Genomic DNA, 24,921 nt, shown 5'->3' on the forward strand with positions numbered 1-24,921 from the left:
AGATTTTTAGCAAAACTGTACTCTGATATGAACACAGTAGGTCTTTTGTGTTATGGCATGTGTGTGTTTTATAAATATTTTTATAAAATATTGATTTTAAATATTTATAAGTATCAGTAGTTCTCTATTGTAGTTTAAGACCAGTATAACAGATGACAAAAATGAATAAAAGAATAGTGAGCCAGGTGTGGTGGCGTGTGCCATTAATCCTCAGGAGGCAGAGGCAGGTACCTCTCTGAAGATGAAGACAGCCAGGTCTACATAGCAAGAACTCTAGGCCAGCCAAACTGGATCTTGAAATCCTGTCTCAATGTCAAACAAACAAGACCGAACAGAACCTCCATGGTGACTGCGGCACAAACCTTTAGTCCCAGCACTGGGAAGGCAGAGGTAGGCAAATCTCTGAGTTCGAGGACAGCAAGGACTACATGAGGAACCCTGTCTCAAATCCAGTGGGGGCGGGGGACGACGGCAGCGACAAAAAAATTTCTTCTTCCCTGTCAAAGATAATGTCTGAATCTTTGCCTTTGTTTAAGGCTTTGCGAGTTTCAGTTGTTTCATCTTTGTTGATAGCGTGTTGAACTAAAAGACTAAAATCTGTGGTTAAGATGAAAAGAGCATTTTTTTGTTTATGCGTGCTGCACCTTTTTTTCTCATTCTCCCTCTCTCTTTAAGGCATAATTAAGATAAACAGTAACTGAAGGGTCAATGAGACACATATATAATCCCAGCACTTGGGAAGTTAGCAAGAGGATTACAAGTTCTGAGCCAGCCTGTGCTGCCTAAGTGAAACCTGACTCAAGATAAACAAGAACCTCTATGCCTGTCATTATAAAGCTGTACGAACAGTGGGTGGAAAATTGTGTTAAAATTCAGGGGGTTTTCTTTAGGTCAACAAGGGCAGACACAAGATAATTCAAAGGCTTGGGAGGAGTATTACAAGAAGCAAGGTATTATTTTTACTAGCCAAGAGATTCTATGAGATTTTTAATTATATATGGTTGGAGCAATAAAGTTCCTCTCTTTCCCTGAAGGTCAAGCAGTTCCTGCTCCTACTGGGGCCCCACCAGGTGGGCAGCCAGATTATAGTGCAGCCTGGGCTGAATACTATAGACAACAAGCAGCATACTATGCCCAGACAAGTCCCCAAGGAATGCCGCAGCATCCTCCAGCACCTCAGGTATAATAGACTTGCCTTTTTTTGTGTTTTTGGTTTTGTTTTGGTTTGGTTTTGGTTTTGGTTTTTTTTTTTTTTTTTCTCCAACCATATTTTTTGCATGTTTGTATGTTTGGGAATGTGTTTTACTTTTTGCTTGATAAAGTATAACTAGGAAATTGTGATGTGTTTGGGGATTTGGTTTTTAAATAATGCTTTCTGGCATCTGCGTGCTATTTTTATAATGCCTTTGATTTTAAAAATAATTTTCTTCCCCCAGGGATTTGCAAATCATGCAAGAAGCCACCATCATTTATATTAACCAGTTTTTCTTTCTTAAAGGATTCACTCCTGAATTAGCTCCATTTAAAGGATTTTCTTTAACTTTTTGTGTATCTCTTATGTATCTCTTCTGCACAGGGCCAATAATAAGAAGTGGACAATACAGTATTTGCTTCATTGTGTGGGGGAAAAAAACCTTTGTTAAATATATGGATGCAGACGACTTGATGAAGATCTTAATTTTGTTTTTGGTTTAAAGTAGTGTTTTCCCCCCCTTTTTTATTTTGAAAATGTACAAAATATCTATCACTACTGATAGGAGGTTAATATTTCTGTGTAGAAATGAAAATTGGTTTGTTTTTAGTCTTTAGTGTAGATGTACACATTCCAGCAAATGTATTTGCAACTATTATGTGGTCAATGCTTTGTGATATAAATGTACTTTTTCAATGTATACTTTCACTTTTAAAATGCCTGTTTTGTGCTTTACAATAAATGATATGAAACCTCCTGTGTCGGTAAGTTGGATATGTGGGTAAAGGATTCATAATTTCTTAGCAGTGATAAATTAAGATACATATACACAACTATATAAGCTTTCCCCATGAATTACTGAGTTTTTAAACACTGGCATGTTTTTCCCCCTTGCAGTATAGTGGTAGATTGGAGGATCTTTTCTGTTGTATTTGGCTATTTCAGCACAAGTAATCCTGATATCTTCATTTTTTTCTTCTATTTGATTAAAAAGTGCATGTGTATACAATGATCTTTAGTATACTTCCATTGCATTAACAGTGAAATTTCCTTTTATATGTGAGCACTGTTTACATGTGAGACCTGTACTGCTGCTACAACAGTTAACCTTTCTGTTTTTCACTTATTTCCAAGACTGTTTCAGCATAACTAATTTTGAACAGTTTTCAGACAGTGATTTGAGTAGTTTATAAGAAGCTTTTTGTTTTTCATGTAAAGCAACTCTTTCAATGTATATAATAGTGTGTTTCTTTCTAAATTTAGGGTAGAAAAGTAAATAGTATGCAAAAATATAGCTACATTGCATCTGCCATTGAAACATCTGGGGTATGAAAACGTTCCAGCTTTTTTCATTTTGCATTATAGATAAGCCTTGTCTTGTAATTGCACAAGTCCAGTCATTGAATCAAATTAATTTTTTGTGTACTTGAATCATTTTATTACTCTTTTAACATTCATGCTGAAGTTCTGATATTGTTGAAAACCATTGTTTTATTCTGCATATTTGTTGGCTCTTTGCATATTAATATATTAGACTACATGCAAATACAGTCTGTCTTGCCATTGTCTGTTGAAGTGCAGGTTTGATCCAGCCAGTATAGGACTAGCTCTGTAGGGGTGAGGAGGACTGTGCTGTGTATCATCATTGATTGTGTTCCTTCAAGGAGCATTGCACTGTAAGTACATCAGAATGACAAATTGATGAACTGCAACAGTGTCTCTTTGTCGATGTTCCACATAATGCAATTGCTATATTTTGTGTGAATATTATGTTGGAATACAGTGCTGATATCATGGGAAAACATAACTGCCTTTTAACATAGAATAATACATAGTTCTGTATGTTTTTTTTAAGTGAGCTTAATGGGTAAGTATTTTTGATATGCTTTAGCTAATAGCTAAAGAAGATTGATCATTAACAAAGTTGAATAGTATTGTCTATCGGTGCTCCTAAAATGCCGATTTTTCAGTGTAAGATATGCATCTTTAACAGTGATATGAAAAACTTGAAATGTGTAAGACAGTGCTTTTCAGATTGCAAATTATAAGCAATGTAGCACTTAGCCTCTTTTCATAGATATGTTTTATCTGTGGTGAGCACCATGTGTTTTGCATATGCTTTAAAGGAAGAGGTATGAGGACAGAAATGTTGAGGTAATAGGGCAGAAAACAGTACAGCTCATTGTGGATGTTTTGAAATGTTTTTTTGATTGTTTTATGTAACTTTGAGTGACTTCCCTTACCCTTATTAGATATGGATACATATTCTAGTTTGAAGTTTAATAGCTAAGGAGTTAACTATTAAGTGTAGGGTATTGACATGAACAGTTTCAGTATTGCATGATGTTGTTGCATAGATGGATGACCTAGGAAAGTGGTGCATTTAGTAATTAAACTGAAGGAAATAGTTGAATTCAGTATCATTCACAAATTGGAGGCTGTTGATTTTGATTCGTTTAAAGTTTAAAATCCTTATTAATTGCAAACAGTGCAATTATTTATACTTCACAGTGCCTTCCCAGACCTTCCACCTTAGGTTCTGCTGCAAAAAGCAACAGGTAAGCACAACCTAAGGACATATATATAAATATATCAGTACATTAATGTTGTCCCTGTGAGGTTTTTGTGGTTGTGTACTCAAAAGCAATCTGCTGCTGCTTCCCCAAATGTATTTTGTTATTTATGCTACCATTCTAGTGGAAAGTCTGTTAATTTGTTGAAGCAACTGTTTATAATTTTGGGTAATTGTTTTTATTTTCATTTTTTCATTAAAATGAAATGAGTAGATTGCTGCTATAACTGGCAAACATCCAGATCTTTTTGTACCCATTTTCCCCAAGTTAATAGACGTGTTACAGTAAGAACAGTTAAATAGTTAAGACTTAGAAAATCATTTGGTCAGAAATTTCAACAGCCTTCACAGCCTGTTTGTATAACTGACAGGACATTTTCTTTACCCTCCAAGCCTGTGGTTTTAGTTTTGGTTTTATTTTTTCCTCCTTTATTATTACTGCTTTAAAGTATAGTGATTCAGTAAGAACATTTTGAGTCAGTTTCCTAGACAGTTCTGATTTCATGACTTGTATATGCTGACAAGGAAGACTAAGGAATACTGGCAGTAAGTTTTGAAAAAAAAGGCATGTGCATCAGTGAAATGTTAACTGTCAAATAACTTTTCATAGTCTGCATAACCAAGTTTCTGATTTATTATATTTTAATAACTGACGCTGCATTTTTTTTGCCAGTTTACAATGTTTGTGTTATTAGGAATGATGCTTAACTAGTACATATTTTGACTTAAGATGACTGTCTTAAAGCAGCACCGTATCAGTTTTGTTTTTAATTCAGTTTCTAAATGTGCTGATCCTATTAAAAACTCCTGCTTATCTTAACAACAAAGAAAAATATTCAAAAATACTGCCTTCATTTTCACACACAGTGCTGAAGATGCTGCAAGCACCAAATCATAGCTCATAAAATCAGGTCCTGAGATAGTTACCCATAAAGAGGAATCCTTTGAGTGTATGCCATTGGTGAGCCGATGAGCATGGACCATAGAAGGGCTCAATGTAGAAGGTAAAATTGGCAAATCATAATTGAGAAATATGAAATGTATTCCCATCCATAATATGGTATAGGGTATGATGTACCTGCTCTTAATCTTGATCACTTTTCATTTTAAAGTGCTATTCACTTAAATGTTCCATGAACTGTTAAAATTATATAGTTATTACACACACTGTGAGTGTGTGTGTGTGTGTGTGAGAGAGAGGGGGGGGGGAGAGAGGGAGGAAAGAGGGGGTTGGGTCAGTATCTCTTTAGAGCCTGTGAAGTTTTGGTTAGCTGTAGTTTGTGTTTGGAAATCTGGATGAATGCTTATAGATATTGGGGATTGTTTCTATCTTGTGAGAAGTTTGAATTCATTACCATAAACCTTCACTGGTTTAAAGCATTTTAAATAGCACCAAACTTAACTTGTAAGTAAACTGGAAAGCAGAAAAGGTGAGCCAGTTGATTTGAATTCAGCAGATTTTTAAGGTAGAAATTGAATGGTTTTGATTGAAATTAAACTCATTTAAACAAGTTTACAGATTTTTTTTAAAATGACATACATGTTAGTGGAGTGATAACTTAGTATTCATTGCTTTGATGTTTGTTTCAGAAATGTATACTTGTTTTTTAGTAATGAGAATCATTTTAATGTTAAAACTAGTAATTTGATACTAGTTATAAAGTATATTAAACAAATATCTTGGTAGTTAATTCATTAAAGTCAGTTTAGTTAGGAATAGCAAGTGCTTCCCTGTTTTCATTCACTTTTGAATGCTTTGCCAATACAACCAGTTCTTCCTGAAAGTAGTTAACATGTTGTCTTAGAATGTTGATAATAGAATTAACTGATCACTGGAGATGTCTTTTTTGTTGTTGTTGTTTTTTATTTTTTTTGCAAATTCTGCCTGGCGTTAAAATGCATTTTCATAATACTTAGATAATTTGACCAAAAATAACCCTGCTTTTTGTTTGATCAATCGAATTGAGAAATTTTTTTAAATGATAACTTTAAAAAGCAAATGCCAGGGCTTTAGTTTCTTGAGTGATACCCTAAAGAAACTCTTAATGTATTTGCAAATATATATATATATTTTCTTATGCATGCTCGATGCATTTTCGTCCTGAGAAAAGTGTTCTCTACAGAAACTACCCGTGTGTTAAAAGAAGATTGGCTTAAAATGGCTACTGTGATGGGAACAGTGTCTTAGGGAGATGCAGCTTGGACTGGAGGTAAATTGAATACTTTACAAACTGGTTTAGAGTTTTGCTTTATTGACATTGTATGTAAAGGGCAATGGATTGTTGTGATTTTGTATTCTTTATGGTTTTCTTAATTTAAAACAATAAATGTACAGTGATGACTTACCAGAGTGCTTTTGTCTTTTTGTGTCTTTGATATGTATACTGAGTTAAAATTTTTCTCCTTTATTTCTGTCATTAAAGATTTACTGTGAAAAAAATACTGGTGGAGGTTTTGCCTTTTTAATTCTAATGATAAGTTCTTTAAACTTTTAAGAGTGGATAGCTCATTGCATAGCTTTTAAAATAAGAAAATAAAAACCTTTTGATGCACAGGTAACTTTATTATGGTTTCATGATGTAAAATAAAGTTGTTTTCCAAGAAATTGAATATAAATATAAAACAACCAAATAATAGAACATAAGTTATAATTATTTACAGACTTCTTCGTTGTTGTTTAGAGATAGTCTCTCTATGTAGTCTTGACTGTCCTGGAACTCACTATGTAGACCAGACCAGGCTGATCTTGAACTCATAAAGCTAGAATTTTAAAATCACTTTTCCCTAAATCTAATCCTCTTAGGTGTTGAAATCTTCAACTGTGTTTTTAAAAAAAGCCACATTTGTTCCTACATGGAATACTAATATTTTCTCATTATAGTATCATTTATTCAGTCAGGTCACAGCATAAACTTCAGTATGGTCATTATACATTTGAGACACACGTTAATATCTATCACACTTGGAACACTGCTTAAACGTTGGTTTCTATCAAATTTGATTTAGTAGTTTTGGAGAAAAAAATCCTGCTTGGGTTTTTCTTTCCAGCGGTCCTCCTTTGTCAGTGTATCTTCAGAAAGACTGGCGTCCACAGCAGTTATGGGCTACAGAGGACAGTGGAGCAGTTCCGGTTTCACTGTCCTCTCTGGCTAACTTTAGGTGTAAAAATTCCATTTATTCATGCAAACAGTATACTTTAAACATAATGGTTATAAATATGGAAGATACAAAGCATTTGCTTTAGGTTCATACAGAAGGAGTACATTTCCCTTCCCTGTCAACTACATTTTGACTGGGCACAACATGGTAACCCAAATGTGCATTGGAAAAGGCATTCTTTGGATCAGCTATTTGGAAGATTTGGGGAAAGAGTATTAGGTCAAGTTGGTGGCACCTCTGTTCTCCTTTGGCCCCTCCACAGAGATGTAGCAAGAGAGTTGGAGAGAGAGTTCCAAGGAGAGAAGGAAGCCTAGTAGTCATCCACTAAAAAAAAGAGAAGAAAAATGATATTTTCCCCCATTTATTTCCTTAATAAAATAAACGATCAAATGCCAATTAATTCTTACTTTCAATGGTAAGAATGCAGGTACTTGCTGCAGAGCCTTTATTGTTGACAGCTTTACACATATATTCTCCTCCATCTTCTGGGAAAGTTTCTGGCAAATAGAGGCAGTAAGTTTCGCCTCTTTCAATGTACTGATAGTCTTCTCCGTCCTGCAGCATCTCTCCTTCAAACCACCATGTGATTTCTGGCTTGGGCTCTCCTGTCACTTTAACAGTAAATCTGACTGGCTCACTGTCAACAACTGATGTGTTTCTTAGAGGCTTTTTGAACCAAGGAGCTCCTGATCTGGTTTGCTCCTCATCTTCAGTGGTGGAACCATTAATGATGCTCCCTTCTTCTTCTTCCTCATCTTCTCGTCTCTGTATTAAATAAGTGCATTTATCAAGTTGTATTTTTAGTAATAGAATTTTGGAGGTAAAGAAAAGTTTGGGATATATAGCTTAGTGTTGGAGCATTGGCTAGCATGCATGGTGCCCTGGGTTTCATTGATTGTAAAACCATTCAAATGGCTTGAAAGCTATGAGGAAACAGCCGAATAGAATGGCTCAGAGGTTAAGAGCTCTGACTGCTCTGCCCAAGGTTTAGAGTTCAATTCTCGGCCGTGGTATCAATGATGTAGTTACATCATAGGAAAAAAAAGTTTGGGGCTGGAGAGATGGCTCAGAGATTAAGAGCATTGCCTGCTCTTCCAAAGGTCCTGAGTTCAATTCCCAGCAACCACATGGTGGCTCACAAACCATCTCTAATGGGGTCTGGTGCCCTCTTTTGGCCTGCAGCCATACACACAGACAGAATATTGTATACATAATAAATATAATAAATACATATTTTTTAAAAAGCTATGACAATTCATTAATTGCTTGTAAATGGGTTAAGAACTCCCTCTGGTTATGTAGGTGCATACTTTCTGTAATGCTGCATCAATTTCTTTCTGTTCAAACTGCATTCGTAGTAACTTCTGTTCTTCAATTCTCCTTTGTTGTTCTTCTTCTCTTGCTTTAGCCATTTGTTCAAATCTGGCTCTCATATTCACTTTATGAGTAAAGGGAGATTCACTCTTTTTTGCAGGCTTTACATCAACATCGTCGTCCTTAAAAAAAATGAAAATTGCTTGCCAAATAAATTCATTGATGATTTGGTAATTTACAAGCACAAAATATTTAATGTTTGATTTGCTTTTTATAATACTGTAGCTATTTAGATTTTCAGGAAAAGTGAGAAAACCTTGTGCAAGTTTATTGCTTCCTCAATACTGCATTTAGAAAATGAGAGAGTTGACTAACTGACAGCAGTGTCAAACAGCTAAACATCGATGTTCTCTTTTCTAGAACCTTTGGAAAACTAGACTGGTTATGGGAAAGAAACCTACTAAGTCATAGGGCACTGACAGTATTGGTAACAGGATATTAAAGCAGCATAGCGTTCTCCTGGGATACAGCAGGACATTAGAAAACCAAGTCAGAGGCTGAGAATGTAGCTCCATTGACAGAATGCGGGTCTAGCATTCATGAGTCCTCAAATGTGACTCATCTCCATACCTGTATATGGTGGTCCAAGGCTTCATGGAAGTAGAAGTGAGAAGTTTGTTGCCAGCTTGAGATACTGAAGACACAAATTCAGACACTATATATAACCTTTTAATTGGTTAACCAAATAGGGGATGTAAAGTACTATGAGTAGATATTGGATTCTTTAATCGAAAGTTGTATGGGTGCCTTCAAAGAAGTCTGGGATCTCCTGGAAGTTTGAAGACATAATTTGTAGTTCCCTCCCCAAGACAAGATCTCTCTAGCTGGCCTTGAACTCACCACATTCAACATTAAAAGCCTAAGTTTGCCTCAGGATGAGAGAAGTGCAGCACCACTCCTTTCAAACATTGATAGCTCTCAACGGAGACATTAGGAGGTTGGAGGGGAAGTCTATCACTGGAAGTGTTTTAAAGGTCAAGGGCCTTTATCCAAGGGATAGAAGAGAATTACACATTCTTCCCATTGAGGACAACTTCATCTGGCAGCTGTGCCAGAAGCAGTAACGCATCAAACACACTGGTTCTGTGTTTACAGATTTTATAATGGCTATCTTTAACAAAAGAACAACTGTTTGGTAGACTGGGCTTTTGTTTAAAACAAGGTCTCCTGGAGCCCGGACTACCCTTGAACTCATCCTGTCTCCCAAGTGCTGGGATTACAGCAGTGATTCATCATACCTATCTTGAACTTTACCTATGTTTAAAGATTCTAATTTTTTTGTTTTGTACCACATGGCCAGTAAATACTAGTGTTCTCCAGTTACCACAAGACTACTATTTTACTACTTCCCCCTGTTACCAATAATTTTACAACATACACATGCTTGCATCTCACTAAGTTCAGAACCAGTATCAGACTGCCTTTAACACAATTTAATACCTCACCAGACTTGATAAATGCTGGTTTCCCTGGTGATGGTGCCACAATAGTAAGGTCCTCAGCAACCATCTAAAAGAGAACTTATCCCGTTTTGTTTAAAAAAAAAAAAAAAAAAAAAAAAAGTCTTGCCAAGAATGGTACATGTCTATAATCCCAGTGCTCAAGAGGTGGACACTGAAGAATCAGGACTCCAAGCATTTTTCTGTTACCTAGCCTTTGGTCCTGCCTTTATGACTGTTTTCCACTTCATCATGATGCTAGAATTCTTTGGTAGAACTATTTAGAATTTCTATTATAACATCATTTTTGCTGATTACAGTTCTTGTAAGGTGAAGTCCTTTCACAACTAGCCACAAAGAACTTTGACAACTTCATAACCTATTCAGTTCAGTCATACCATTATAAAGTCCTTGGGATCTATTTTTGAGTCCCTTAAATTAGTACAATTTTCGTTGACTTCAACTGTCCCTCATTCTAGAATGTTCCTCTTACCACATTTTTTATATGAGAATACTTTACAAATGAGAAGATAGCCTTTGACCCCAAAGGCTGAAAGTTATTTCCACAGGACAGTAAGAGAAAACATTTCTGGCAGAAAACATTTCAGAAACAAAGGCAGGTATTGATACAGCCTGATAACAGCCTGCTTGGTTAAAGCGTGGAGTCTGGAATGGTACAGAGAGACAGGATATATGGTGGGTAGGGAGCAAAGCATCAACACTCTAAAATGTTAAGGTTGAGCCATTTCTGGCTTGGATCACAAAGCATTGTGGAAGGATTTTCTACAGAAACCTCAAAGGTGACCAGGTAGCATCAGAGGGCCAGGGAGAGCTGCCACTGTTACATCACGCTGAAATGCCTCAGCCCTACAAACCTCTTAAGCACACTGTCCAATGTAGCTTCACAGCAACAGCTAACATCCAGCACAGTAGATTGTTTTCAGCCATACTGCTGGCTCATTTGTGTGTCCCCAGACCAACTGTCACTTATCCTGCTTTGCTTACTTCTAAATTTAATTTACTACCATTCCACTTTTTCTCAATTTTGTACTCTATCCATTCCTCCCTCATCCTTTTGGACTCAGTGCTATATGATGAGCTAAATGGTCTTTTGCTATTCAGTTTTCAGATTGTTAGAGATATACCAATAAGTAACTGTAAATACTAACTTATTTTAAGATTAAGGTTATAACAAATACAATAATATACCTCATGGAAGTTTTCTGCTTCTCGCTCTTTAATTTCAAGGTCAATTGCTCTCCTCTTTGCTCGCTCTTCTTCTATCTTTTTCTGTATTTCTTTTTCAGACAACTGTCCAATTTTTTCAAACTTGCTTTTTAGATTTTTAGCTTGAATAGAACCACTTCTTTTTAATTTAATTAATTCTTCATATTCTCTACTCAATCCAAAAGTTTCATTTTCTTCTTCCTCCTTCAAAAGAGTAAGATTTCTGTATGTTGATAATCAGTAAATTACAGTGGATCTGTGTATGAGGGGCAGGGGAGTATGTTCCAAGACAATCAAGCAGATTCCTGGAAGCCACTGGTCAAATGTTATCCTATATGTACTGTTTTAAGAGTTTTATTTCTGCCGGGCAGTAGTGGCGCACGCCTTTAGTCCCAGCACTCGGGAGGCAGAGGCAGGCGGATCTCTGAGTTCGAGGCCAGCCTGGTCTACAAGAGCTAGTTCCAGGACAGGCTCTAGAAACTACAGGGAAACCCTGTCTCGAAAAACCAAAAAAAAAAAAGAGTTTTATTTCTGAGTTTGGAGAGATGACTTAGAGGTTAAGAGCACTGGCTAATCTTCCAGAGGATCTGCGTTCAGTACCTAGCACCCACATGGAGGTTTACAATCTTTAACTCCAGCTCCAGGGGATCTGACACTCTCTTCAGGCCCCCTGGCACTGCTTAGTAACATACATGCAGGCAAGAACACCAAAACACATCAAGTAAATTTTAAGTAAAAACATTTACTTATTAAGAACTTCCAGTTCCAGGATAGGCTCCAAAGCTACAGAGAAACCCTGTCTCAAACAAAACAAAAAACAACTTCCAACCTTTCACATGAAGGAAGCCCTGTACAACTCCAACTTCTCTTTGACAGCTAGATGGACTCGCAGCACTTGGGAGGCAGAGGCAGGTGAATCTCTAAGCTGGAGCCCACCCTGGTCTACAGAGCTAGTTTTAGGACAGTCAAGGCTAAACATAGACTGTCTCAAAGCAAAACAAAAACAAACTTCTCTTTGGCATATTAAATTGCTAGTATCAATACTACTGTGCTTTGGACCCACAATTAAATACAATACTGATTACAATTTTTTAGATCTTTTTTTTTTACATGTATAAGTGCTTTGCCTGTATAATGTTTGTGTGTGCTACATGCATGCCCTGTGTAGGTCAGAATAGAGCATCAAATGCCCTTGAACTGGAGTTAATGGATGACTGTGAGCCACCATGTGGGTTCTTAGAATTGAATCTCAGTCCTTTGGAAGAACAGATTTACTGTCTTTTTGATATTGCATCAGGATACTGTTACCTACAAGGTTCACACAGGAAAAAGACAATTTAGTTACAACAAATAACTAAAAAGATCTCAATATTTTAAGTTAGTTTTCAGTTTTGTGTCAGGCCACATTCCTAGCTACAGTCTACCAGGTTGGACACACACACACACCTATATTAAGTATATATGTCATAAAAGTATGTCAGATATCCTTATGTGATTAATAACACATAAAGGTCACAATAGAGCAATATAAGGAATGCACTCAATTAGATCTCTAAGTGAATATTCTTCCACCTTACCTCTCCCATTTCTTGTCTCAGTTGCTCAAATCCCTGTTTTTCCATTTCCAGTTTATGCCTTCGTTCCTCCTCTGTTCGTCGTCTTTCTTCTTCCATTTTTTGTTTTAATAATTCTTCAAAATTAATTTCCAGTTTTCCAGGCATCAGAGATTCTTGGGAAACTGTTTTATATATCTCTGGGGAATCATCATCTAATACCTATTTAAAATGAATATTTTTATCATTTTTTCCAGAATTGTGCATACTAAAAAGATGGTATTGTAGAAACTGATATTTCTTGAATAAAAGTGTTTTATGTTGATCTAAAAATTCAGAAATCATAAACTGTTTCACAAATCAATGAACAAGGGAGTATTATCAAAAATGTAAAATTGGGGTATCTGTGGTGTGGAGGATGGTAACCATCTGTATCCAGTCTATTCAAGTGAACAAAAATATTCATGCAATAATATATTTTAATGACACTGAGAACATTTTAATTGGATTGAAGTGAATCTCCAAATCTGGTCACTGACTAGGACATTTCAGTTAAGTTGTAGTCTTGTCTTAATGAATTAGTTACATCTGGATCATCATTAGCTTTTATCAGAAAAACAAAAAGCCTTAATTCATAATTTTATTGTGAAGAAGTTTTGCTGCCAAGATGTTTTAAAGAAATAATAGTTATACTCTTAGAACTGCCAGTCCACTTAGAGATGCATATATTTAGCTGACCCTGTAACCTTATACAGTAGCTGAGGATAATTAGCCTTGGTTTACATGTGAGGAACCTGAGGAATTGACTAAAAAGTAGTCCAAAATCAACAGAAATGCCAGTTAACAAAGCCAGAAGCCAGGCTTCAGAATATTTCCAGTAAGGTTAGAAATTATATGAAACCTGTAGAAAAGTGTTGTGGTGAAACCTAGTGTTTGATACACTACAAATTATTTAGAAATGTGAATAATTAACAGACTGCTTTGCTTTTCATTATTTTGTAAATTTCTATGAGTAACTAATTTGATTGTGACCTTGGGCGAGCCACTTACCTCTCTGAGCCTCCCCATGATGACTTTCTTATGGTTGTCACAGGATTAAACAAAGCTTTGAAATAGGTAGCACTCTGTCTAACATCATAGCCGGCTCCCAACAGTAAGGTTTGAAACTTTTTAAAATGTTCCTCTGTCTATTTATTGGGGGGGGGGGGAGAATTTAGGTCTCAGAAAAAAAAATTTCTTCTTATCATGCAAGTGTCTAGGATTGAACTTAGATCATCTGGCTTAGTAGCATCTGTACTCAGTTGAGCTATCTTCCTGGTCCCCAAAAACAGTTTCATCATATTATCACATCCTGAGGACAAGCAATCCCCAAGCTGAACCAGAAACTTGGCTTCTAAGTTGTCAGATATATCTTACCATGACAAGTAATGTAATTCTGTTTTCCTGAAAGTGAAAACATCTCTCTCTGATCTGAAATGTGGTCTGCCTGCAGCTATGGACACGGAGTCAAACAATCCTCTCCTGGACTCACGGGCAGGGATAGCAAAGTGCTGTGGACTATGGTGGCGAAGATGGAGTAAGCCAGGGTGTTGAATAAATGGGAGTTTAGAGCCACCTGGGCATGAGCGAAAGGTTGAAGGCGTGTATTCCAGGCTCCCGAGTTTCTCATGTGAGTGTACAAGAAAACTGGTGGATCAGATAGCCATGTTATAAACATTAACATGGCATGGAAAGTTTACCTTTGTGACAAATTAGGCATCGTTGTTTAAGAAAGAATGATGGGTGTTTTGAAGAGTTAGATAATTATGAATAAACGATTTTGGTCATCTAAGTAGACTGAGTGGGATTAAAATGGCAAAAAATGAGAGAGGGGCAGAAGAGAGAGGAATGGAAGGAGGGACTATATGGGAAAGTTCCCTGACTTGTCTTTTCTTGACTCAGATCTGGTCTAGAAAATGGATCTTTGAGAGAGGGAGATAGTGCCCAACTCTTTATGCCAGACCTGGCAAGGGTAATCAGAACCCTTTTCGACACAGCCAAAGAAAACACTGACAAGGGACTGGTGTTTAAAACCTATTTGCCATTCAATGCTTGCTACGGATTTCAGAGATAACAGGATGTTCCTCAAGTCTAATCATTTCATTTACAGCCTCAAAAAATGGAATCCCTAGGCTAGGCTTGATAGCTCAGTCAGTAAAGTCCTCATCTTTCAAGCTTGAGGACCTGACTTCAGTCCCCGGAACACAAGTAAACTAGGTGCACACCTATAACACCAGCACTGAGAAGGCGGAGACAGGAATACTCAAACTGCAGCCATTCCTGAGGATGGCATCCAAGGTGGTTGTCTGGCTCTCCACAGCTTGCACAAGTGCCCACATGATGCACACACATACTGTTGAGGAAACTTCGTCTTACCATGCTTCTCCTTGCTTCAGCAAATGCCTTCCTCTCTTCCTCTATTCTCCTCCGGGCCTCCTCCTCTGCTTTTCTTTTCTCACCTTCTCTCCTTTGCCTTTCTATTTCTTCAAAACTGAGCTTGAGTTTTCCAGGGCGGTACTCTGTAAAAACTTTTGCCGTATCTTGGTTTTCATCCTCATCTTCCTCATTTACCTAATAAAGAAACTATGCATTACTAAAAATTGAGATTTACTGGGACAGGAATGCACTGCCAGGGAAGGGCAAGTTCTTAGGAGCTTGACCGAGTATTTCCTTGTTGCCAGAATACGTACTCCAAAACCTCTTACTTTTTATTTAGTTTTTATTTGTATTTTTGATGTTTGAGTCAGGGTCTCTCTAAATAGCCCTGGTTGCCCTGGAACTCACTATGCAAACCTGGCTGGCCTTAAACACAGAGAGATCCACCTGCCTCTTCCTCCCAAGTGCTGGGATTAAAAACTACCATGCCTGGCCAAATCCTCTTCCTTTTTAATGTCCTATATGATAAAATAATCAAATGTGGAGAAGTTACAAATAAAAATGTACTCAAGATTAAATAAAATTTCTCAAGCTTTTGAATAAAGGTGACTGCATAACAAATTTTAAAGGGCTCAGCTGAGATAATTCTCATAAACTAAACAGTTTGTACTTAGAGCTCAGGTACATACACATGGAGACTCTGGAGAGGGTGACACTTTAATCCCAGTTCTCAAAGAACTCTATGAGTTCAAGGCCAGTCTAGTCTACACAGTGAGCTCGAGGACAACCAGAACTACAGTGGAACCTTGACTCAAAAAAATTAAAAAAAAAATTTCCTCCCTTTGAACTACAGTGATTTTCCTTATACTAATCAGATAAAAGACTGCCATCCGTATTATTTTATATAAAATTCATAACACAATTACTTGCACATTTAAACATTAACTGAAATATTAATTTAAATATTAAGCTGATTACCAGTTATATTAAAATGCACAGATATTATCTAAAAGTGAATAACATTTTATTTATTTGATTTGGGGGCAGAGTCTTACTTTACATACAGACCAGACTGGCCTGGAACTCACAGATACCTGTCTGCCCCTGCCTCTCAAATGCTGTAATTAAAGGTGTGTACTACCACACCTGACCAAAAGGAATAATATTTTAAGTAAATGTCTAGAAAGTCTAAAATGGTGAGCTCTAAAGTTATCCTCATAACTTTAATAATGAAAGCCGATTAAGAAACTCATGGTAACTTTGAAATTATAGCTATTCATTTTTAAATTCTCAAAACGAGACTGGAATCCATGCTCCCTTCTCTTTTTATAGTAAAGAATTAGTGGGGATTAAGTCTCCGGCCTTGTGCATGCTAGGCAAGTATACTACTATAACTGAGTACATCTCCCTAAGTTGTCTAGGATGGCCTTTAACTCGGACTGATTCAGTAGTCCAGGCTAGCCTTGGATGTGTGCTCTTCCTCATCCTCCCAAGCAACTGGAATTATAGACCTGTACTCCTCAAATGAAATTCATTATTTGACTTAAATATAATCCTACAACCATACCATTAAATATACTGCTTACCTCACACACAAAGGGAAACCAGATGCATTGAGTAATACCTATATATTAATAGAGTATACAGTATTAAAAATAAAAATTTAAAGCATATTGGATAAAATACCCCAAAGTGAAAGCTCAAAGAAAATACAGATGAATTATATGTATGTATAATATTGTATATAAATATGTATATGGTTTCAAAGCCATGCCTTTTGGGATTTGAATAGAGGTAGTGGTAAAACACTTGTTTGGCATGCACTGGGTCCTGGATCCAGTTAATAGTACTGGGAAAACGCAGTGGAATGAGGCCTCCCCACCAGAGAGAGCCCGCTTGGACCTGCAGTCAGCCTCCTGCGAGGCTTCCCCACCAGAGAGAGCCGGCTTGGACCTGCAGTCAGCCTCGTGCAAGGCTTCCTGATGAAAGGCAGAGCCCGCACAGATACACTTGCCGTGTGCCTCCTTGCTTCCTCAAAGGCGCGCCTCTCTTCTTCCAAGCGCCGTCTTGCTTCCTCCTCTGCTTGCTTCTTGCGATGTTCTTGTCTCTGCCGCTCCAGTTCCTCAAAAGTTAATTTCAGTTTTCCAGGAAAATGGGCTCCCTTTCTGGCCTCAGTTTCATCATCCTATGAAAACAAACTTGTTACCCAGAGGACAATTGCTGTTAACTACACCTTGGATTTGTTCTCGTGAAAAACTTCTTACCATGACGAATGACAGACACTTTGCTTCCTTGAGAGCTCGACCCTCTTCTTCATATCTTATTCTTTTATCATCTTCATGGTTAAGCCTCTCACTCCCTTGCTCTTTGTCCAGATCCTCAGGATTCTGTATTTTTCCAGATGTTTTGTTCGATTTGGCAGGCACCACTGTTATAAGCAGTGAGTCATCTCCTTCCTATTGGTAAGACAGACAATTAGCATCCGTACTCTTAGTAAGAATGGACGTGGTAGGGCACTTCACCTCCACAAGTGGTGAATTACATGGCTGTCAAGGCTATGAAGGACAAAAAACCTTATTTTTTTAAAACTAGTTACTCCTAAATACATCTTTCTCTGAACTCACTGTGCATGGCTAACGAAGCTTACTGAGATCCACCAATGGCAGTCTCAAGAAGCATTCTGCATTAATTATAGAATTAATATACCCTATCTAATTAAGTAACAAGACTTTAGTACCATTGCCTGATTTTAGGCATTCTGTACATTAATTACACAAAAGGTAATGTGCATGTGAGCATACTTGAAACCAATTTGATGGTGGATAGTTTGGCTTAAACATCCAACATAGCTTTCTCCATAATCTGCTCCTCCTTCCAAATTTTTCAGTACTTAATATAATAAAGTTGTATTTAATGAGAAAAGCTATTGACTGTTTACCCAAGTGATATACTAACATAGTATAGATAAAGCTGTAAAGCATTTATCCTATTAAAATTTCAAACAAATTGTTTGCCATGTAGCCCTGGCTGTCCTGGAACTCGCTATGTAGCCCGGGCTGGACTCTTAACTCAGAGATCTGCCTGCCTCTGCCTTCTGAGTGCTGTAATCAGCCATGCACCACTACACCTAGCTGAAATGCATTCTCTTTCAATTGATTTTATTACAAATTTATCATTACATCTACTTTTCTCAAAAATAAAATTTATAAATTGTAACACACACTCCTAAAATAAAATTCTTCCAATTTTGTAAGCATAATTTTAGGCACACCATCAAATTGGTTGGTTGGATTTTAACCTTGCTAGTTGACTGGGTTATATTTTTAAGGTTATTGGACCATTCCTTCACGGTGATACACACTACCCTCCACAATGGTGTGTGAGAGCCAGAACTCGAGCTCGTAGGGACTCTGAGGAGAGAAGAGAGATGAGGAGGAGGAAACGGCCTTTTTACAACGCCAGCTTCCAACAGCCAGCGAGGCTGTTTCAGGAACCATGCGGTCTTGGCAGAGTGTCCCTAACAGCCTCCCGGGCCCTGTCTTCATGACCCACTGTGCAGGCAGAAGCATACTTTTCTTTAAACACATGGCAGTGTTTGAAAGGGCCCAGGCATGCTCTTGCCTTCACAGAACATTCTTGACTTCTGTCATTGTGAGATTTATAATCAAAAGTGAAATAAAGCCTCTGCATGGCCTTCTTGGATTACAAAATAATTTGTGAATCAGATAATTTTCAGTGAATGTTTCATTAAAGGAAACGTCTGTTACCTCTGATGCGGATTCGGTTCCCGTATTGTTTATGTCCTCAATCTATTGAATGAGAATTTCATATCGTTACATTACATTGAATTTTCTGCTTGGTGATTTCAAACATACAACTGAAAAGTAATTTAGCTGAATCTTCTGGTAAAATTTCAACGTTTGACTGTGAACTTATGAGGAACAATTTTTAATTTAGTAGCAATCTAAACTGAGACACACAGAAACGCCCCCATCCTCTGCCCCTGTGGTAGCAGCAGGAACATCTATCACAATCAGATGATTGTGACCCTGTTTCTTATCAAGATATATCTAGCAAAAATGTAAACGACACAATAATAAAGTATGGTAGAAATATCAGCTAGATTAGAAGGGAGGCTAATCTGGTACTTATTTTTTTTTAAGATTTATTTATTATGTATACAATATTCTCAATACTCTGCCTGCAAGCCAGAAGAGGGCACAGATCTCATTACAGATGGTTGTGAGCCACCATGTGGTTGCTGGGAATTGAATTCAGGACCTTTGGAAGAGCAGGCAGTGCTCTTAACCACTGAGCCATCTCTCCAGCCCCTAATGCTGGTACTTATAATATTTTCTCATATTTCAGCAACACAGAACTGGGAAAAGGCCATCATCTACAGCTGGAGCACATTTCTCTGAAGAAACATCATGAGGTTAGCTTGATGAGCTGGAGCCTAGCAGATTGCTGAGAGAAAGGGAACAGATGGCGTTAGCAATGTAGTGTTTGAACTTTAGACAAGTCTGCAGTGTCACGAAGCCCAAGGCAGGGGTCTACAAAGGGAGTTCCAGGACAGTCAGAATCACACAGATAAACATAAACACCAGGCAAATCTGAAGTGTCATGAAGCCCAGGCAGGAATCCACAGAGGGAGCCAGGACAGTCAGGACCACACAGATAAACTATCTTGAAAAACAAACAAAAAAAATAAAAAAAGAGAACTGTCTTAGAAAGAAAATTTAGCCAGGATGATCTCTGTGATATTGAAGTCAGCCTCATCTACGTATCAAGTTCCGGGACAGCCAGGGCTACCTAGAGAAACCAGATCTCAAAAGACAAAACTTAAAGTACCTTACATTTTAATAATGAATAGTTTTATCAGAATAATTTTATGCTACAAAATTTAATTTTTGAGAATAATTTGTTTTATTACAGAATTACTCATTAAACTGACTTGCTATATAAGTGGAATAGGTTTTTTCAATGATGTATCATACACAGTAAAATTTTAATGGTTCTCTAGTAATTATAAATGAGTTGTTTTCCAATGAGCAATCAAATTAATTCCTCAATAAAAAGACCTACAAAACGTGAGAAGTCAGACACCGAGAATACAGGAAAGAGAAACAGTTCATGAGCCCCAATTCTATTCCTAGAGCTCCCCTGGGTCTGTCTGATCTCTGCTAAAGTGGACAGACACTTACAGGGCTTCTACATCTTGTTTGCTTAGAGTTCTGTTGTCAGTGTCTTCTTTGCTCACTTTAAACCATTACAGAGCAAGAGAGAGAACCATGGAGTTCGCCAACAAAATGACAAATGATGAACGCTGTGCAGGGCTGTGCTACTAGCATAGTTAAGACGAACCAATGTTCAGAATTCAGTTAAGTGTTGACTTTCAAAGTTAACAAAGAACTGTTTCTCAACTTTTCTTTTTCTTCTTGTTTTTTATTCATAGGAAGCAAATTTGTTTCATCCCTGTATTTCTTTCCTTGCCTCTTTTCAAGATCCTATTTCTCACCAATATCTGTCCCTAAACGGTGGACTCTAATTTTGTCCATCAGGCTATCTTCAGAGTTAACTAGATAATGCACCCTCGGGATTTTCCCACACTTTTTTTTAGTACCTAATACACAAAGTATATTCCTTTTTAATTCTCTGTAAGATGCTTCAGTCTTAGAAGTGGTAAGATCCATTTCCAGCTCAGGAACTCCTCTTGTATACTGGTTTGTACAAGTAAACTATAAACAAATAATATCATACTGCACTGCATTGAATCATAGTAAATTTGAGTGGAAAATGTACTTATGTTTTAAAGCTAAACTTTACACATTTCTAAGAAGACATTACTACAATCACATTGCTGTTGTGTCCCTTACTTTAATAGGGCTAAAGCATCATTAGCCAGGGCTCTGTGGCGCCCTCCACACAGCACGTGTCTGCTGTAAAGACACTACTTTTTTCATGATCGCATTTATTTCAGTTTACCTTTTGAGCATCCAGTCTTTACTATAGTCAAGCTTACTCACAGGTTTGTGTTTTGAGAAACAACTGCCTACTATTCCATTCTTGGATTTAAAATGGGTCAGTAACCCTAGAAAATAATAGTGCTTTGAAAGTATAGAAGAAAGAAAGAAGACTAATTCTACATACATACATAGTATATGGTGCAAGAAGCCACTCTTTATAGACTTTAGTCTTACTCATTTACTTTATAGTTTTAATATAACGACATTCCTAAAGCATATATATATATATATATATATATGAAGCATGTATATATACATACTTATATATTTGTAGTAATTATGTCTGGTGATAATTCAACAGTTCTCATTTTATAATTCTATTTCTTTATAAAGTTTCACTAAGAAAAAGTATAGGAAAATTCTCACTGCTCTTAACATTTAATCTGGCATATAGGCATGTATCAGCGTTTGCTACCAAATGAGTAGTTGTTGGTGTTAAAGAAGAGCTTATTTGCAAAACTGAAGTTAAGGGTTCTTAGGAATGCAAGTATATAATAATGCTTTATTTTCATTATCACTTTTCAGTCTAGACAAGTGGCAGAAGCTGAAAGGAGCAGAGCATATGGATTTAAGGCCCTTAGAATATTGCTTTCAGGGGCTAGAGAGGCAGCTCGGTGGTTAAGGGCTCCTCTGCTCTTGTGGACCATCTTGGTTTGGTTCCTAGCACATACATGATAATAGCTCAGAACCGTCTATAACTTCAGGTCCGGGGATCCGACGCCCTCTTCTGACATCTGCAGGCACTGCATGCACAAGGTGTTCGGACACACATGCAAGTAAAACACTCTTACATGTAGAATAAACAATCTTTTATAAAAATCTGTTTTATAAATGATAGAGATTTTAAATATTGCTATTAAAAGGCCATATTGTGCTCTGTGATTATGAATAGTTTATGTGTGAAAATGTCTTATATCATCATAAAATTCTCAAAGATACCAAGAAAAGTTAGGACGAATGTCAGTTTAAGGAATGTAGAAACAGTAGGATCATTTCTGACAAAAGCCGCATCGCCATCCTAAACAGGCACATTCTGCACATACTACTGTGCATCCCAAACTGAATCGTTTCCCTTAAGATACTGTTCTTAGGCAAGTCACTATTAATAAGCTTATATTAAATATTTTAAACAGGCAGCATCCCGATTAGTTCTCATTTGTTCTGTTAGGTCCAGCACAAACAGCACTGTAGCACTCAGCATCTACCTGCTCAGCTCTTTTTGCTAATTCGCGCTGTATTTTCCTCTTTTCCAGCAGATCCTGTTCAAGTCTGCGCTTTCTCTCCTCTTCCGTTCTCTTCCTTTGCTCTTCCTGTCTGTGTCTTTCCATTTCATCAAATTTACCTTTAACCGTCCCTAAGAATACACACACACAAAAAAAATGTCTATTTTGCCAGGTTTCTTTCTTTTGCAAGCCTTTTTACATTTATCCCTCAAAATTCTTACCTGTTAACTTTGGGACATAAGCCTTTTCTACTTTAGCAGAAATCTCTTCCTCATCATCAGAAGCAAGCATTTCTTTAATCTGGGTGGTTAAATAAATTAACATGAACACATGGCCCAACATCAGACTAGATTATATTAGAGTAGCCCCACCCCTGCTGCAGGAGAACCCACTAGGATATCCAACAGATCACTGAAACCACAGGTAATTCTGAGACTGTGCATGCTGTTTTTTCTTGTAGGAAAATTATATATTCAAATAAGGAAAATAATTTTTATAGATCTTATAGTTGTGATGAACTTTAACTTTTCCATTAGATACAGTAAGAAAATAACAATTATAAAAGAAAATAATTATAAAAACATATTGTAATGAAATTTATTTAAAGCTTTTGTTTTCTTTTCTGGAAACTTCAGTTTACTATTTTAGACCATGGTTAATGACAGGCAATGAAAGCAGTGGAGAGAAGCTGCAGAGGGGAGGAGGGGATCACACAGTGGAGACTGCAGAGAGGGGAGGAGGGGATCACAGTGGAGACTGCAGAGAGGGGAGGAGGGGATCACAGTGGAGACTGCAGAGGGGAGGAGGGGATCACAGTGGAGAGAAGCTGCAGAGAGGGGAGGAGGGGGATCACACACAGTTTAAATTAGATTACAAATATAGGCATTTTTGTTATAATTTATATAAAATGTTAGTGTCAACAATGCATTTAAATAAAGAAAAGTAACATTTTCACGAGAATAAAATAAAATCAGATGACCTCCTGCTTTCTCCTGTTCCATTCTCTCTCTCTAATATATTGTTCTTGTCTTCTTTGCTTTTCGTCTCTAGATCGCCTTTGATTTCTCTCTTCCCTGGCCTTCTGCATGGCTTCAAACTTATCCTTTACGTCACCCTTGCCAAGTTTTGGCACATAGGATTTGGGGACAGGTTTAGATGAAGAAAGAAGAATCTTCGTTAGAAGAAAGCAAAGAGAAGGAAGTTTAAAAAGAAGAAATTAGGCAAGGATAAGAATAAGACACATCAAAATACTCATCAAAACAAATAGAAACAAGTTTCAAACGTTTATTTGGATCACCACAGCCTGATTGGATGGTCTCTAAAACTTTAATTTCCTTAAGTCACACTAAGACTGAGAGCAGAAATTCTGTTGGATCACCACTTCTTCAGAAATGAAACCCCAATTAAAGGTAGCATTCTACTGAGGCTTGAGGCCAGTACAATATAAAATCAAATAAGGACCTCTAATTAAAAACTGCTTGTATTCTATTTTCCCACCCTAGTCCTAAAGACTCGGATTGAGGATTGCCATCACTCCTTACAAATGAACAAGATCAATCGCAGTAAAGGATATGAACTGAGAACAAAGCATAAGATTGGGCTTTCAAGGAAAAGCCCATATTACAAAAAGCATTGTTGCTATTATAGTAGACAGGCTGGGCAAAGCTGAAGGCCAGCCTAAGCCTGCAAGAGATGAGTCAGCTTCATGCTGTGCTGCCCACGTACAAGTACCTAAAAGCTCATTAAAATGTGCAAGGTGGCCGCACCCACTAAGAACAGGCTCCGAAAGGGAAACCCTGAGAGAGGAAATTTGACCGGAGGCTAGAGCAATCAATGGTTTCCCTCATCGGAAACTAAGGCTGTAGACTCTTCTCATCTTTTTCAGAAGTTAGTTTCTGAAAGAGGTTAAAAAATTGAGTGTCAGAATGCTAAATTCTCCTAACGACAGGGACAAGCAGCTTGCTGATCTGTGACGGATCCGGCTCATGCTTATCCGCGGCCTGTCACCGTCACTGGTCCATTCAAGTTCCTTAGCTTGTCACTTCCGAGTGTCAGCATGTGGGGCCTCTCCTTCTCAGTGGCTACAGCCAGGAAAAGGGTAGAAGTTAAGAGGACTTTCACTGTTGCTAGAAGATGCTGAGCCCTTCTTTTCAGAGCGAATTATTACCGCCAATGGTCCCAGCCTCAGTAAAACCACATTGAAGGAGTTAATTTCTAAGACCAATGTATTTAAAATTCTACCTAAGACCCTAGCTCTTCACTGCCTTCCAGAAGTTCGGTATGCATGTTTCTCAGAACCCAGATTAAAGTACTGAGCCAAAACTGCGAACAGAACCTTCTTTCATTGTACATCCTAATGTTACCAATTACAACCTCCTAAGTATGACCCTTTCCAAATCCTCCAGTCAGATGTCTTGCTCATCTCTTCCTACCTTTCCAAGTCTCTTCTTGCCTCCCCACTCCTATGCATGCACACACACACACAGTCAGGAGAGCTTTTGAGATATACTTACCTCTGCCTTTTGGGAAACGTCATTCATGTTTGCTCTATGTGGTTTGGGGCGGAAGCTTCGTATATTTTTGTATCTGTAAAATAATAATAACATTTCTGGGTGTTGCAGCAAACACACATTTTTATTTATATTATTTTTTTTAATATTTATTTATTTATTATGCACACAACACTCTTTCCGTGTGCATGCCCGTAGGCCAGAAGGGGGCACCAGACCCCATTACAGATG

The 24,921-nt window shown here is 37.4% G+C and overlaps 2 protein-coding genes across 13 annotated transcripts in view; one reads left to right on the forward strand and one right to left on the reverse strand.

Annotated features, from left to right (window-relative positions):
• The window catches only part of Fubp1 (far upstream element binding protein 1), a 28,521-nt gene extending 22,407 nt beyond the window's left edge, over positions 1–6,114 (forward strand). For 4 of the 11 annotated variants that reach the window (XM_038310877.1, XM_038310879.1, XM_038310878.1 and 1 more), the window contains exons 19-20: positions 1,035–1,180; positions 2,769–6,114. In XM_038310877.1, coding sequence (XP_038166805.1) covers positions 1,035–1,180; positions 2,769–2,807 — 185 coding nt within the window. In that variant the 3' untranslated portion in view covers positions 2,808–6,114. Of the gene's footprint in view, positions 1–1,034; positions 1,181–1,576 lie in introns of all 11 variants that reach the window. The other 7 variants (XR_005283075.1, XR_005283076.1, XR_005283072.1 and 4 more) reach the window with 7 other exon arrangements.
• A 439-nt stretch (positions 6,115–6,553) lies between these two features.
• Positions 6,554–24,720, reverse strand: Nexn (nexilin F-actin binding protein). Of its 2 annotated transcripts, XM_042054165.1 has the most exons (13): positions 24,694–24,720; positions 23,160–23,351; positions 22,402–22,480; positions 22,163–22,311; positions 18,699–18,740; positions 17,196–17,387; positions 16,946–17,116; positions 14,932–15,126; positions 12,541–12,738; positions 10,946–11,167; positions 8,234–8,419; positions 7,331–7,688; positions 6,554–7,247 (listed from the first exon to the last, which is right to left on the reverse strand). In XM_042054165.1, exons 1-13 carry the CDS (start codon positions 24,718–24,720, stop codon positions 7,234–7,236), a joined length of 2,025 nt encoding a protein of 674 aa, XP_041910099.1. In that variant the 3' UTR covers positions 6,554–7,233. The 2 variants fall into 2 exon arrangements, with proteins under 2 accessions (XP_041910099.1, XP_038167477.1); XM_038311549.1 differs by having other exon boundaries at positions 6,554–7,688; positions 14,932–15,117; positions 16,940–17,116.
• Between the last annotated feature and the right edge of the window lie 201 nt (positions 24,721–24,921).

Source organism: Arvicola amphibius, chromosome 14 (assembly GCF_903992535.2).
Source record: "Arvicola amphibius chromosome 14, mArvAmp1.2, whole genome shotgun sequence".
In the NCBI taxonomy this organism is placed as follows: Eukaryota; Metazoa; Chordata; class Mammalia; order Rodentia; family Cricetidae; genus Arvicola; species Arvicola amphibius.

Excerpts from the sequence above, each read along its gene's own strand:
- Nexn (XM_042054165.1), bottom strand. The coding sequence starts at position 24,720 with ATGAATGACGTTTCCCAAAAGGCAGAG. Across the intron at positions 17,117-17,195 it reads AGTGTCTGTCATTCGTCATG|GATGATGAAACTGAGGCCAG; the intron begins GTAAGAAGTTTT and ends TTGTTTTCATAG. Across the intron at positions 12,739-14,931 it reads CTGAAGCAAGGAGAAGCATG|GTATTAGATGATGATTCCCC; the intron begins GTAAGACGAAGT and ends CATTTTAAATAG.